This window comes from Temnothorax longispinosus, chromosome 1 (assembly GCF_030848805.1).
Source record: "Temnothorax longispinosus isolate EJ_2023e chromosome 1, Tlon_JGU_v1, whole genome shotgun sequence".
NCBI lineage: Eukaryota > Metazoa > Arthropoda > Insecta > Hymenoptera > Formicidae > Temnothorax > Temnothorax longispinosus.
The window spans coordinates 16136906-16152987 of NC_092358.1; the positions used below are offsets into that span (position 1 = coordinate 16136906).

The 16082-nt window shown below is 39.8% G+C and overlaps 2 protein-coding genes across 2 annotated transcripts; one reads left to right on the forward strand and one right to left on the reverse strand.

The window, feature by feature from the left end:
• Positions 1-5950: 5950 nt before the first annotated feature.
• LOC139811933 (uncharacterized) lies at positions 5951-7347 on the forward strand. Its single transcript, XM_071776466.1, has 3 exons — positions 5951-6419; positions 6497-6607; positions 6711-7347. Exons 1-3 carry the CDS (start codon positions 6296-6298, stop codon positions 7229-7231), a joined length of 756 nt encoding a protein of 251 aa, XP_071632567.1. The 5' UTR covers positions 5951-6295; the 3' UTR covers positions 7232-7347.
• LOC139811923 (uncharacterized) lies at positions 7263-11059 on the reverse strand. The gene is made up of 3 exons (XM_071776438.1): positions 8998-11059; positions 8823-8922; positions 7263-8661 (listed from the first exon to the last, which is right to left on the reverse strand). The coding sequence occupies exons 1-3, from the start codon at positions 9759-9761 to the stop codon at positions 8203-8205; spliced, it is 1323 nt and encodes a 440-aa protein (XP_071632539.1). The 5' UTR covers positions 9762-11059; the 3' UTR covers positions 7263-8202.
• Positions 11060-16082: the final 5023 nt, after the last annotated feature.

Below are 16082 nucleotides of genomic sequence, written 5' to 3' on the forward strand. Positions count from 1 at the left end.
TTCGTTCATCTGTTGATTGCAGAATTCGAGGCCGTTGTCGGATCTCAAGATTTTCATTGGGCGTCCAAACTTGTTTGTCACTCTCTTCTCGAAAATCTTGAACTTCTGGAACACATCTGATTTGTGTCTTAGGAAATACACATGTCGGTACCCGGTTGCGTCGTCCTTAAATGTTAGAAAGTATTTTGCTCCTCCCGGTGATTCAACGGACATCGGGCCACACACGTCAGTGTGCATAACCTCACCAGGTTTGGTTGACACTTTTTCACGTTTCTTGAACGGCAAACGGTGCGCCTTCCCAAGATGACACATTTCACACACGAAGTCACTTGAGTCTTTTAATGATATTCCGTGGATGAGCTCTTTTGATACGAGCTCACGTATCGCACGTTTATCCACATGGCCAAGTCTCTCGTGCCACACGCGTAGATTATGTTCTGATAGATTTGCCTCTTCAGCACGAGATTTCAAAACGCGGAAGAGCATCCTGTAGATATCATTGTCTTGCCTCACGCCCAATGAAACCACTTCCTTTCCACGCACTACAGTCACGTAGTTGTCCTTAAAGTTTACCTCGAAGCCTTTCTTCGTACAGGCACCCACGGAAAACAAGTTTTTCTTTAAGTCGGGAACATAAAGCACGTTGTCAATTTTAGCATCACACCATAAACCGTCAATTAGTCTCTGAATGTGCACTGTGCCTTCGCCAGTAATGATGCATTCTTCGCCGTCACCGAGAACCACTGATCCTCCGTTTTTGATTGGTCGGTAATCGATGAGCCAGTCGAGTCGATGTGTCATGTGCCTCGATGCGCCGCTGTCGGTAAGCCAGACTTCTCTTTGATTGACTGCAAGCAGCTCTTGCAGTTGACTGTTGCTCGGCAGTCCGGGCTTGCTCGACTCTCGCTTGTCGCACTGCACTTTTTCGACGACAAACGCGCAGTCACGTGACTGTTCATCATCGCCATTTTTCGCGCCTTTTTATTCGAGCACTCATACGCGTAATGTCCCATTTCGTGGTACTTGTAGCATTTTATGTCCTTCTTAGCTTTCTTAGATTTCCCTTTCTTCTTTCTGTGATCTTTGACATCTTTCTTCGACGCAGCGAATGCACTCGCCCCGTCCTCGTTGTCGGCACTTAATCTAGCTTCTTCACGAAGCAGTCTTTCTTCAAGATTGTTTAGAGTCTGACGATCCGGATCGACGCTATCCCACGCGGTTTGAAGTGTACTGTACTTAGGTGGCAAGCTGCCCAAGATCTTGGCAATCACTGTTAGTTCTGACACTCGTTCACCAACATTTTCGAGTTGCGCGGCCATGTTCCGAATTCTCGCGATATGATGGACAACCGAATCACTCGATGCCATCCGATATTCATGGAACTTCTGTAGCATTAGAAGTTTGTTTGTGGCAGATTTTTGCTCATGAATCCGACACAAGTTGTCCCACATGTCTTTCGCCGTTTCACACACTAGTAACGGCTCGAGTTGAGCGTGTTCGAGTGCCGACGATATTAGGAACATCGCCTTAGCATTATCGCGATTCCATGTTTTCGCCGCGGCCGTTGTCCGATCCTCCGGCTTTACTCGCGAGCCACGGATGATATCGTCGATATCGTTTGCGACGAGTAGTGAGTTCATTTGAAATTTCCAACTTTGGAAATTCGTTCCATTGAACTTCTGTACACTCTTGGCTGAGATGTCCTGAGACATGATGCGAATCACACGCGCCCGTCTTCTTCACGAATGTTCGACCGTACAATGGCTACCGTCCGCGATTCGCGTTCACTGCCTCGATTTTTTTTTTTCACATACGCGGTATACGTAACCTGGGCCCATAACCTGTTAGATCAGAACGAAAATCGCATTCGCCTTGCGCAGCAGGTTAATTTATGTGAGAAAGGATCAAGGCCGATAGTATAGTAACAGATTTATTAGTTACAATATATCACGCGGTATCGAGACGGGCACACACAACAACCGCCCTCGTACATGAAGAAGACTCAATGCTGCCAATGACAAAGTAAAAAAAAGTTCTTAGAATCGCGAAGCTAGCGCGTCTCGCCGCCAACACAAGAAAAGAACTAGTCACGCTTTCCGCCTTACCGACACGAAAACTAATGCTTCAATATCGTGCGTTCGCGTAAAAGAGTTACGGTGCAGTCTCGCTCCGCGCGTACTTGGCGCGAGACATTACCGTGTCTCTTGATGATTTTTAGAGATGGGTAAAGCCCCGGACACACAAATCGACGGAAGACGTAAGACGTAAATCGTAAGGAAATCCACTAATCAGAGTCGACTATTCCCCTCTTCTTCCCTCTTAAAGAGGGGAATAGTCGACTCTGATTGGTGGATTTTCTTACGCTTACGTTTTACGTCCTTACGGCATTTTATGTGTGAAGGCCTTTATCAAGGGATATGTTTTAACCTTTTGATGGGTAACTTGTTTTTCCGATGATGACTCTCATTAGTCATTGATTAAAAAACATGTTTTCACAACACCTCCACGGAAAGTTCGACTTTCCATGTCTAGAGAGGGGCGAAAATGGCCAATTTCACTCAGGGCTTACTTTCCTTCCTAGGGAAAAAAGTAAGCCTGGCGTAAAATTGGCCACTCTCGCCCCTTTCTAGGCACGGAAGTCGAACATTTCCGTAAAGGTGTTGTGAAAAATATCGTGCGTGCACCTCGGATCGAAAGTTTTTTCAGACGAGTGTGAAAACTTCACACTCGTCTGAAAAACGCTACTTAGTACTTTCTCTCCTTGATGCACAATATACTAATTTTTCACGTATCGAGACGCTAGATTTCGAAATTTCTATTGTCTCGCCTTAATCTGTTATTGTCTAGCGTGAAGTGTTTTTCACGAATTTTCCTTGGGAGTCATATGACGACCCGACGTTATTACCATTCCGGCGACGCAGGTTTCACAATTAATATACTATTTGTTTGATTTTGATGTCGGGAAGAATGGTGATTCATTATTATCAGTAACCTGCCCGCCGATCGACAAATATTATTCGATTCTCGTCATCCCAAAGATAATTCTGTTAGAAAAACATCTTACGAAAGGTTTTTATGAAAAAAGGAAATCGCGAAGTCCACAGGACGTAACACCCCTCGCCTTAGACAAATGTTGGGAGTATATTGACACAACATTTGCAGAAATAAATGGATTATGAACCGGAAATAAGTTGGCAATGCAAGTTCATATTTTTTAATTTACTATAGCTCAAACGATTGCTCCCTAATTGCTCCCTCAGAATCGACGATTGCTCCCCTTTTAAGATTATTATTTTTTGAGATATTTAATAAAAACGAAAAATTTCTAATTTTTATTGAAAAACATATTTATAATAACTCTATGCAACTTTATAGGGCATAGAACGATTGCTCTTTCATTGCTCCTTATTGTTCCATCATAATTTTAATGATTTATTGCATTTTTATTGAAAAAATAACAAATTAATCATTTCACTATCGGCCGCCTATTGTAACTATGGCTCGGCAGCGCATGCGCATGCTACCATAACTATGCGCATGCGCGATGGTATCTGTTAGAGCTTTTACGGATACCATAGCGCATGCGCGTATGGCTTCTGCTTTCTGCTCATGGCTCCTGCAATTTTATGTGCTTCCATCTTAACTATTTCTCGCTTCGCTCTATTGGGATTTTTAATCGCTCCATTCGTATAATTAATTTTGTATGATATTTTAGCAGAGAACTGTTTATTTTCTTGGAAAAATACATTTCTCACAGTCTTCTGCAAGTATATCCAACATAAAACGATTGCTCCTTAATTGCCCACCTGTCAGCATTGTGCATGAGCCCTTATTGACGTTAGGCTTAGTTTCCACGCGTCGCGTCATCTGTCGTTAAAGCCTCTTGCACAATGCCAGGCAATAGGAACAGGGAATAGAAATCAGAAATCATGTATAAATGCAGAATAAACAGTGACACAATCAATAGACACAGAGTTTCAGTCACGTTGGAAATTCTGTGCCTATTGCCTGTTGCCAACCAATCATAGCATTCGAACTTTTTAGGTTGCAATTAACGATTTTTTTAGTTATTTCCTGTTCCTATTGCCTGTTGTCTGGCATTGTGCAAGGGGCTTAACCAATCTAAACATCCCATTACAAATAATGTAATAAAATAAGATGTTTTGATTAGTCGCGACGGATAACGCGATGCGTGACGCGCTCAGTGGAAACTCAGCCTTTTAGGCCGAGTTTCCACTGAGCGCGTCACGCATCGCGTTAAGCCCGGTGTCCACGATGCAAGAACTGTGTCCAAGTTTCGATTTAAAGTCCGGTGTCCACGATGCTAGAACTGTGTCCAAGTTTTGGTTTAAGCCAATCATCTTGCAGCTCTTACAGAAAAGTAGCAGTTTCATTGGCTTAAACCGAAACTTGGACACAGTTCTTGCATCGTGGACACCGGGCTTAAGCCAATCAACTTGCAGCTCTTACAGAAAAGTAGCAGTTTCATTGGCTTAAACCGAAACTTGGACCCAGTTCTTGCATCGTGGACACCGGGCTTTAAGCCCGGTCTACAATGAATGTCGGAAGTCGGAGTCGTAAGAAATTGACCAATCACAATCTATTATTCTCCTTGCGGTCGAAAAATAATGAATGGTCAATTGATTGGTCAATTTCTTACGACTTCGACTTCCGACATCCATTGTAGACCGGGCCTTATCCGTCGCGACCAATCAAAACATTCCATTTTGATCCCGTCACAAGTAATGTAATAAAATGGGATGTGTTGATTGGTTAACTTGTGATGACGCGACGCGTGACGCGCTCAGTGAAAACTCGGCCTTAGTGCCCATCTACAATGACTACAATAGGTGTTTTAAGCCCTAAGGGTGCCTCCCCATGCAAGACGGAATCTCGGAATCATTCTGATTGGTTAATCCCATGAGGCTATTGGTTAGCCTCATGAGACTAACCAATCAGAATGATTCCGAGATTCCGTTTTCCGCGATTCCGTCTTGCATGGGGAGGCACCCTAAGCCTTAAGAAATTGTTCAAACACAATTGAATTTGAGGAGAATAAATTGACTGTGATTGGTCAATTTCTTAGGGCTTAGGGCTTAAAACACATTGTAGATGGGCACTTAAGCCTTGTGTCCACATTGTTAGAACTGCGTCCGAGTTTTGGTTTAAGCCAATCAACTTGCAGCTCTTACAGTAAAGCAGCAGTTTCATTGGCTTAAACCGAAACCGAACGCAGTTCTATAAATTAGGCCACATGATGTAACGCGTGTAAACGCAGGTGACCTAAAGTGCAGAAAGTGTACCCATAGATACTGGTAGATGGCTCTGCGTTTCCGCATTTGTGTACATTTTTCGAATAGTGGAAGTTGAAGCTCGACATCAACGCATAAAGAAGGCCAGCAGGATTTACACGGAAATTATACATATTTCTGAAAAACATACCGTGTAACATACCGTTCGAAAAGAAGATCATAAATCTGAAGAATCTCGAGCAATATACTTCAGAATACGAGCAGATTAATTACTTAAACGAGCCGTTTAAGAAAATACCCGTTATTGAGCACGACAGCTTCAAACTTGCTAAAAGGTATCGCTTTCTCAGCAAAATAATATATATATATATATATATATATGTATGTATACATATATATAATACTTTTACTTTATCGTTTTGACCGCCTTTGATTGTTTTAGTGTAGGAATCACGCGATACGTGTGCCCCGTAGTGAGAGTTTACACCCTGATGTGAGAATTTAAGGTGGACGATTACTGGTATCCGTCCGTTTTGGAAGAAACAAAAGTTGACGAATACCTCGAGTGGCAATATCTCAACACGAGACTTCATTGTGCAGCATATTTTTGCAACAAGTGCTACGTACAGACGGCCGACTGCGAATTTCTCGATGGAGAAAAGCTCATGTATCAAGAGTACAATTGAGAAACACAACAAAATGGAAAGTGATAGCGAAGAAAGCTTGGATGCACTTTGCAAAAATGTAGAAAACATGTCAAAAAGTACAATGAATATTAAAAGAAAGAAAGGAATGAATTGGACAGAAAAAGAGACAAATTATTTCATTCAATTGTGCATTGAGAAACGAATTTTAAAGTTGATGGACGGGAAAAAATATAAACATATTGATGTTTATAAATCTTTGGAGCCTAGTATGAAACAAGCTGGTTTTGTCAAAAGTGGCGAACAAATGCAATTGAAAATGAAGCATTTAAAAGTAGTACAATTTCTCAATTGTACTACAGGTGCAAAAGAAATAATTCAACCAGTGGGCATAATCGTATGTCATTTCAATATTTCGAAGCAATGGATGAATTGCTTGGTAGTCGACCATCGGTTCAAGCAGTTGATGGTGTCGGTATCGAATCTTCAAGTGCCTCAGAAACTCAGGAAATTGAAATTATAGGTATATATATGCATATTTTTGTCCTTTTCAACTACTTCATTTATATTTCATACAAATAATATAGATTTATATTTCAGAAGGAACGGAGAGTGATACCGAATTTCTTGCAAAAGACGTTATTGTGGAAATGCTAGATGCACCACTCGCTATCTCAGATAAGAATAGAAAGGGAGGTAGAAAAACTGGAGGTTAGTATTACAGATATTTATGTATTGTCTAGGAAAAAAATAGTTAATTATTTACATTTAATATTAGCAGAAATCACACAGTACTTTGTTTTCTTTTATGCAGGACGGTTATCGAATATACAGAGGGGAGAACAATTCAGTGAAACGTTTGTCAAAAAACAAGCTGAGATGTTTCATAAAATTTTTACAACACAAAATCAATTGCTGAATAAATCTTTGCAAGAACAAATGGAAGAACAGAGGAAATGGGAGGCAGAGATCATGAAAAAAGAACATGATCATCAAATGCAACAGATGGGCATGCTTATGGATGGATTTCTAAAAGGATTGCAAACGATCCAGCAGCAACAGTATCAACCATCATTTTATCCGACAGTTCAATCCTCCGTATATTCTTCGCTGACACCGTCGATGTCACCGCAAACATTAAAAACTTTTGTGCCACCAGCTTCACCCTCTCCGTCTGCTACATCAGACTATACTACATCACTGCCTTCTTCTTCATTAGAAATTCCATCTAATCATGAATTACAGGTATCATCACCTGTTCCACAAAACAGGTATTTTGTTCAACCACTATATTCTTCGCAAACATCGCCTGCTACTGACAAACTAACTAAATAAGTGTACAATAGTATATGCAAGACATATAATATAAGTATATATAAGTTTTTATTAGTCGTTTAAATTTTTATTGATTGTTTGAAATTACAGTAGTCGTTTAAGTTTACATTTATCGTCACATATTTTAATGTTCTTGTATATCTATTGTCGCTACAAGTGTTTTATATACAGTAATAATAGCGCAGATTATTAAAATAAGGGGATTTTGCAAAGTAAAGTAACAAGAAAAAATGTGATGAATGTGCAACTATCTAACGTTAGAATGTAAGACATAAGTTTTCATTAGTTTACGTTTTTATATTAATCATTTAAAATTACAGTAGTCGTTTAAGTTTACATTTATCGTTTAAGTCACATATTTTAATGTTCTTGTATATCTATTTTCGCTACAAGTGTTTTATATACAGTAATAATAGCATTTGCAATAGTATATGCAAGACATATAATATAAGTATATATAAGTTTTCATTAATCGTTTACGTTTTTATTGATTGTTTGAAATTACAGTAGTCGTTTAAGTTTACATTTATCGTCACATATTTTAATGTTCTTGTATATCTATTGTCGCTACAAGTGTTTTATATACAGTAATAATAGCGCAGATTATTAAAATAAGGGGATTTTGCAAAGTAAAGTAACAAGAAAAAATGTGATGAATGTGCAACTATCTAACGTTAGAATGTAAGACATAAGTTTTCATTAGTTTACGTTTTTATATTAATCATTTAAAATTACAGTAGTCGTTTAAGTTTACATTTATCGTTTAAGTCACATATTTTAATGTTCTTGTATATCTATTGTCGCTACAAGTGTTTTATATACAGTAATAATAGCGCAGATTATTAAAATAAGGGGATTTTGCAAAGTAAAGCAACAAAAAAAATGTGATGAATATCATGCTCAATATGCAATTATTTAATTGGAATGTAAGATATAAGTTTTCATTAGTCGTTTAAGTTTACATTTAATAGCTATCTCAGCATACTTCGGCGTAAAGGAAAATTTTGCGATAAATATGTTGTTAAATGCTGACGAATGTCTGAACCCAAAATATTGTTGCGTTCCCGGTTAATTACATGTCCTGGTTGTGGAAACAGTATTTCTGCATCAGCCACATGTTCAAACCATTGCTGCACAAAGTGTTCATTTGTGTATTCTAAAAAGTTATGTAGAATGCAGCACGCGCTGGTTATATTCGGAACAAATGTATGTGATACATCTAGTCTCTTCAGAAGAATTCTCCAGCGTCCTCGCAATCTGCCAAAAGCCATTTCTACAGCAACTCTAGCTGAATTTAAGTGAACATTAAAAGAATCTTGTTCGGGAGTCACTGAACCAGGATAGCCTTTTATTAGCCATGGTAACAGCGGATACGCTGGATCTCCAATAATCAAATATGGCACTTCCATACCATCAATATTTTTGCTTGACTGTAAGAATTATTAATAAAGTAATTGGAACATATTCTTTAAAATTGTTCAACATAAAATAAATCTATTCGTATTTTCGAACCGGAACATGTATAGGAACAAACTTTTACCTGTTATACATGAAAAATAGATTACTTTAATAAGTTGAATGTTTTTCGTACCTGTGGAATTAGTGTATGTACATTTTTATATAAATTAGAATCTTTGAACACCGCAGCGTCGTGAGTATTTCCTGGATGTCGGATGCAAATATCTCTAAATCTATAAATGTAAAATATGAATAACTAATGATTTATAAACATGATTACATAAAGATAGTATGTATTGCTTGCATACCTGCATTTGTCATCAACAACTGCTTGGAGATTGTATGAAGGCCAGCCCTTTCGATTCACATAATCTCTATAGCCGTCAGCAGGAGCCAGAATCGGTATGTGCGATCCGTCTATGCAACCAATAATTTGGGGTATGTGAGATCTCTTTTCAAAATTATTTGCTATTTCAACAGCTTCGAATTCGTTCGGCATATGTAAGTAATCTGCCATCATCACGTTATTGATGGCATTCACAACTTTATATAAACATTTCTTCACCGTAGATTTGTGGATACCAAAAATATTACCGACTACTCGATACTCTGCACAACTTGCCAATTTGTATAGAGCAACAGCCACTTGTTTTTGCACCGAGAGTGGTTCTCTGGACTTCAAAAAAATAGGTTTTGGTTCTAATTCTCTTTTAACAATATCACATAATTTATTAAATGTATCCTTGCGCATTCTAAAACTTTCAAGCCACTGTGCATCATCATATGTATTCAAAACGATGTCATCCCAAAAATGATAACTTCTACGTTTCATCCAAAGACGTCTATTCGAGACAAAGCAGAATTCCGCAAGATTCATAGGTGGTAGCAACATTTGATGTTGTACATTCATAATCAGATTCAGGGATCTTTTAATTTGTAAATGAATTCTTTTCCATACTTGCTGTCTTCTATGTATAATTTTCAATAACCTTGCAGTTCGTCGTTTATTATTTTCGATTACCATCATTTGTATCATACTTTTAAAAAGTTCCGTATACTGTAATGCATTCATTGTGATGAAAATGAATCAAATATATTTCTTCAACAAACACAGCAAATAGACACGATCGACACGATACAAAGTACAAAGTGTACAAACGATATTGGTTATGTATAAGTCCGTAAACCTTTCAATCTTCTTCAACAGATGGCATTCAGATGAGGACTAAATTTTTACCTATATTCGACCCAAAAGTATCATAGGTCTACATGGTGTAAACGTTTTGTTTAGAAGCCTATTTTAGGTCAGGGCATAGGTCAGGTCGCGATTAGGTCGCACGGTGTAAACTAAAAATGTCGCAGAGATTCTTTGGTTTGCGATAGCTTCCGTTGCACGTTCTCCACCGCTCGGCTTAGATGTCAGGAAGTACACAGTCTACGTGAGATTCTGATGGCTGCAGAGCGCGAGAGCTTCTTCATGCGCGCTCTATTCGCACTCCTCGATGAAATTCTCCTCGGCCTCGTGCATGCGATCGCGCATCTACGGCTGTATCCGCGACAGAATCGGATGCTCGCTCTCGATACGATGTCGCAGAGATTCTTTGGTTTGCGATAGCTTCCGTTGCACGTTCTCCACCGCTCGGCTTAGACGTCAGGAAGTACACAGTCTGCGTGAGATTCTGATGGCTGCAGAGCGCGAGAGCTTCTTCATGGGCGCTCCATTCGCACTCCTCGATGAAATTCTCCTCGGCCTCGTGCATGCAATCGCGCATCCACGGCTGTATCCGCGACAGAATCGGATGCTCGCTCTCGATACGATGTCGCAGAGATTCTTTGGTTTGCGATAGCTTCCGTTGCACGTTTTCCACCGCTCGGCTTAGACGTCAGGAAGTACACAGTCTGCGTGAGATTCTGATGGCTGCAGAGCGCGAGAGCTTCTTCATGCGCGCTCCATTCGCACTCCTCGATGAAATTCTCTTCGGCCTCGTGCATGCGATCGCGCATCCACGGCTGTATCCGCGACAGAATCGGATGCTCGCTCTCGATACGATGTCGCAGATTCTTTGGTTTGCGATAGCTTCCGTTGCACGTTTTCCACCGCTCGGCTTAGACGTCAGGAAGTACACAGTCTGCGTGAGATTCTGATGGCTGCAGAGCGCGAGAGCTTCTTCATGCGCGCTCCATTCGCACTCCTCGATGAAATTCTCTTCGGCCTCGTGCATGCGATCGCGCATCCACGGCTGTATCCGCGACAGAATCGGATGCTCGCTCTCGATACGATGTCGCAGAGATTCTTTGGTTTGAGATAGCTTCCGTTGCACGTTCTCCACCGCTCGGTTAGACGTCACATAAAGGCTGGGTTCCACTTATCGCTCACAACGCTCGCGACGCGAGCATCATTTCGTCCTTGTTTAAGGCCTTCACACATAAAATGTCGTAAGGACGTAAAACGTAGGCGTAAGAAAATCGATCAATCCCAATCAAGTATTTCCCCCTACTGTGGTTACGGACAGCACAATACTTGATTGGGATTGGTCGATTTTCTTACGCTTACGTTTTACGTTCTTACGCGATTTTATGTGTGAAGGCCTTTAACATTTGACAAACAACAAGGATGAAATGATTCCACGAGCGTTGCGAGCGATAAGTGAAACGCACCCAAAGGTTATTCTACCATAGAAGTCGTAGTCGTGAGTTGTAAGAAATTGACCAATCACAGATTGAATATTCTCCTCAACTTCGAATGTGATTGGTCAATTTCTTACAACTCACGACTACGACTTCTATGCAGAATAACTTTAAAAGCGCGCGGAGGACGCAAACTGCTCACCGAGAAGTCGCAACAGCCCCGTTAACAATGCTTTAAGGGATTGCGAGACACTTGGGAGCAATGGAAAACTAATCTGTAGCCTTTGCCGTTACAACGAAAAACCTTAAGTCGCCAGGGCGAGATCTGTGAGCAACGCGACCCGCATCCATCTCGGTCGCGCTGCAGGAGACCGCTCAATTGCCATCGGTGCTAAAAAATTTACTTAATTTGTAAAGATCTTGAAATGTCAGAAATCATGATCGCTATTATATATTGTTGTAGTTGATGTAGACGTCAAAACTTCAATAACCTATCTTGACGTAATCTCAATTGATTTAAATGTAAACTAACATTTTACTTTGCGAATAGATATTATTATATATATTCATATTATTATAGAAATTGCACAGCAGAAACGTTTAAATAGTTTAGAACCTACACAAAATAATTTCAAATTATAAAACAGAAAATAATTGAAAATTATAAAGCATGCAATAGTTTTAAACAATATATACCATAGTTCCATTTATCAATATATACCATAGTTCCATTTATCAGCAAATAACATCATATTAAGGCCATTGCACGTAAGTGGTCTACAACCTTGCTTTAAAGGATAAGCGGGGAGCACACTTCTGAACAACGCATAATGCGTAAGGATAAGAAAATTGATTGGTCTATTTCCTTATGCACATGCGTATGAACCAATCAATTTTCTTATGCTTACGCATTAGGCGTTGTGCAGAAGTGTGTGCTCCCCGCTATATCAACACAAACTTGCATAGGTGCATAACCATATGCATAAAAAAACGGATTGATCTATTTCATTATGCACATACATATGGACCAATCAATTCTCTTATGCTTATGTTTATGGGCTCATGCAAGTTTGTGTGGATATAGCTTAAAGCCTTGGTCCACGATGCTAGAACTGCGTTCGGTTTCGGTTTAAGCCAATGAAACTGCTGCTTTACTGTAAGAGCTGCAAGTTGATTGGCTTAAACCAAAACTCGGACGCAGTTTTAACAATGTGGACACAAGGCTTAAGTGCCCATCTACAATAGGTGTTTTAAGCCCTAAGCCCTAAGAAATTGACCAATCACAGTCAATTTATTCTCCTCAAATTCAATTGTAATTGAATAATTTCTTAAGGCTTAGGGTGCCTCCCCATGCAAGACGGAATCGCGGAAAACGGAATCTCGGAATCATTCTGATTGGTTAGTCTCATGAGGCTAACCAATAGCCTCATGGGATTAACCAATCAGAATGATTCCGAGATTCCGTCTTGCATGGGGAGGCACCCTTAGGGCTTAAAACACCTATTGTAGTCATTGTAGATGGGCACTAAGGCCGAGTTTTCACTGAGCGCGTCACGCGTCGCGTCATCACAAGTTAACCAATCAACACATCCCATTTTATTACATTACTTGTGACGGGATCAAAATGGAATGTTTTGATTGGTCGCGACGGATAAGGCCCGGTCTACAATGGATGTCGGAAGTCGAAGTCGTAAGAAATTGACCAATCAATTGACCATTCATTATTTTTCGACCGCAAGGAGAATAATAGATTGTGATTGGTCAATTTCTTACGACTCCGACTTCCGACATCCATTGTAGACCGGGCCTAAAGCCCGGTGTCCACGATGCAAGAACTGGGTCCAAGTTTCGGTTTAAGCCAATGAAACTGCTACTTTTCTGTAATGCCCGATCTACAATAGCTGTAGTAAGCTGTAGTAAGCCTCAAGCCGTAAGAAATTGACCAATTACAGGCGAATGTGAGGAGAATAATCGACTGTAATTGGTCAATTTCTTACATCTTGAGGCTTACTACAGCTTACTACAGCTATTGTAGATCGGGCATAAGAGCTGCAAGTTGATTGGCTTAAGCCCGGTGTCCACGATGCAAGAACTGTGTCCAAGTTTCGGTTTAAGCCAATGAAACTGCTACTTTTCTGTAAGAGCTGCAAGATGATTGGCTTAAACCAAAACTTGGACACAGTTCTAGCATCGTGGACACCGGACTTTAAATCGAAACTTGGACACAGTTCTTGCATCGTGGATACCGGGCTTAACGCGATGCGTGACGCGCTCAGTGGAAACTCAGCCTTTTAGGCCGAGTTTCCACTGAGCGCGTCACGCATCGCGTTATCCGTCGCGACCAATCAAAACATCTTATTTTATTACATTATTTGTAATGGGATGTTTAGATTGGTTAAGCCCCTTGCACAATGCCAGACAACAGGCAATAGAAACAGGAAATAACTAAAAAAATCGTTAATTACAACCTAAAAAGTTCGAATGCTATGATTGGTTGGCAACAGGCAATAGGCACAGAATTTCCAACGTGACTGAAACTCTGTGTTTATTGATTGTGTCACTGTTTATTCTGCATTTATACATGATTTCTGATTTCTATTCCCTGTTCCTATTGCCTGGCATTGTGCAAGAGGCTTTAACGACAGATGACGCGACGCGTGGAAACTAAGCCTAACGTCAATAAGGGCTCATGCACAATGCTGACAGGTGGGCAATTAAGGAGCAATCGTTTTATGTTGGATATACTTGCAGAAGACTGTGAGAAATGTATTTTTCCAAGAAAATAAACAGTTTTCTGCTAAAATATCATACAAAATTAATTATACGAATGGAGCGATTAAAAATCCCAATAGAGCGAAGCGAGAAATAGTTAAGATGGAAGCACATAAAATTGCAGGAGCCATGAGCAGAAAGCAGAAGCCATACGCGCATGCGCTATGGTATCCGTAAAAGCTCTAACAGATACCATCGCGCATGCGCATAGTTATGGTAGCATGCGCATGCGCTGCCGAGCCATAGTTACAATAGGCGGCCGATAGTGAAATGATTAATTTGTTATTGTTTCAATAAAAATGCAATAAATCATTAAAGTTATGATGGAACAATAAGGAGCAATGAAAGAGCAATCGTTCTATGCCCTATAAAGTTGCATAGAGTTATTATAAATATGTTTTTCAATAAAAATTAGAAATTTTTCGTTTTTATTAAATATCTCAAAAAATAATAATCTTAAAAGGGGAGCAATCGTCGATTCTGAGGGTGCAATTAGGGAGCAATCGTTTGAGCTATAGTAAATTAAAAAATATGAACTTGCATTTTCTATGTTATCGACTATTTCTGTCCTTGTACCCAAGCAGCATTTTTCGGTTAACTTTCCGACTAAGGACTACTTTTCTACTAATCACAACATTGTAAGCGGTCCAAGAAAGTTATAAAATGTAACTTATAATTACTAACGTTTTTTGGACGTTGTCTTAACGTTAAAATTACGACGTGCTTTTTTTATCACTTTCCCAACGTCAAATTTGAAACAGTTTAAGTCCTATTACCCGACGTTAAGATATTTAACGTTCGCCTGACGTTATACTCTGCACCACACTTTTCGAGCGACTTCAATACGTAATTCCCAACGTAAACCAACGTTTTGTTATCAAACGTTGTAAAACGCTAACGTTGTGAAACGTCGCCTGTGGTCATTTCTGACTGACGTTAAGAAATCGCGAGAAATGGTAACAAATTCTGCCTAAAAAAATATAGAGCAGATTACTGCTGCGTCAAGCGGGCATCGCCGACGGCAATTCGCGGCGTCGCGTCGTGCGTGAAGCCCCTTGCACAATGCCAGGCAACAGACAATAGGAACAGGAAATAACCAAAAAATCGTTAATTACAACCTAAAAAATTCAAATGCTATGATTGGTTGGCAATAAACAATAGGCACAGAATCTCCAACGTGACGGAAACTCTGTGTCTATTGCCTGTGTCACTGTTTATTCTGCATTTATACATGATTTCTGATTTCTATTCCCTGTTCCTATTGCCTGTTGCCTGGCATTGTGCAAGGGGCTTGAGTTACGAAGACTATGCGACGAATGTTGACGATCCACGGCCGAACCGGTCCATCTCATCTCACGCGGTTATCGTCGCGTCGTCGGGAAGCAACGCGCGCGCGCCGTGCGGTTCACAGCTCGAGAGCGCGTTCGCTCGGCTGCACGGCTGCCATAACCATGCTCTAGATCACCATAGATGGTATTACATAGGTCGGATTTGGTTAAGATATACGACTCATTCGCAAATCTAGTATAGAATTTTCAACTAATCGGTACTTTATCGACATGTTAAGTCAGTTTGGCGACCTTGTTAAGACTTTTAGTCAATATAGGTACAATTTTGCCTACAGTGGTATACTACTTAGTTTGCAAAAGTCTGAAAAAGTTCATTATTTTATACGAGAAGACAAATCTTAGTAGAATTTATCGCACCTTTTACTACGTAAAGTTTGATATAGTGTGGAACGCTGACTTCGCCATTTTCATTCCTCAAAGAGGAAGGCAAATAATCCGCCATTTTCCAGTATATTTAGATTTATATTTTTTAACGCACTTTATTAACAATTTAAAGCATTTATATAAAATCTGTTGTTAAGGTTTTGACAACATATTTATCTTAAAAGTAATTTTGACGAAAAAAAAAATTAAAATCTACACTTTGAAAATTTTAGTTATTTATTAGAATATTTAGTAAATTGGAATATTTTAGAAGGGATTCG

Coding starts and splice junctions, on each gene's coding strand:
- LOC139811933 (XM_071776466.1), top strand. CDS start 6,296: ATGTCATTTCAATATTTCGAAGCAATGGATGAATTGCTTGGTAGTCGA. Junction 6,420..6,496: donor TCAGGAAATTGAAATTATAG/GTATATATATGC, acceptor TTTATATTTCAG/AAGGAACGGAGAGTGATACC. Junction 6,608..6,710: donor GGGAGGTAGAAAAACTGGAG/GTTAGTATTACA, acceptor TCTTTTATGCAG/GACGGTTATCGAATATACAG.
- LOC139811923 (XM_071776438.1), bottom strand. CDS start 9,761: ATGAATGCATTACAGTATACGGAACTTTTTAAAAGTATGATACAAATG. Junction 8,923..8,997: donor GTTGTTGATGACAAATGCAG/GTATGCAAGCAA, acceptor TTACATTTATAG/ATTTAGAGATATTTGCATCC. Junction 8,662..8,822: donor TACATACACTAATTCCACAG/GTACGAAAAACA, acceptor TAATTCTTACAG/TCAAGCAAAAATATTGATGG.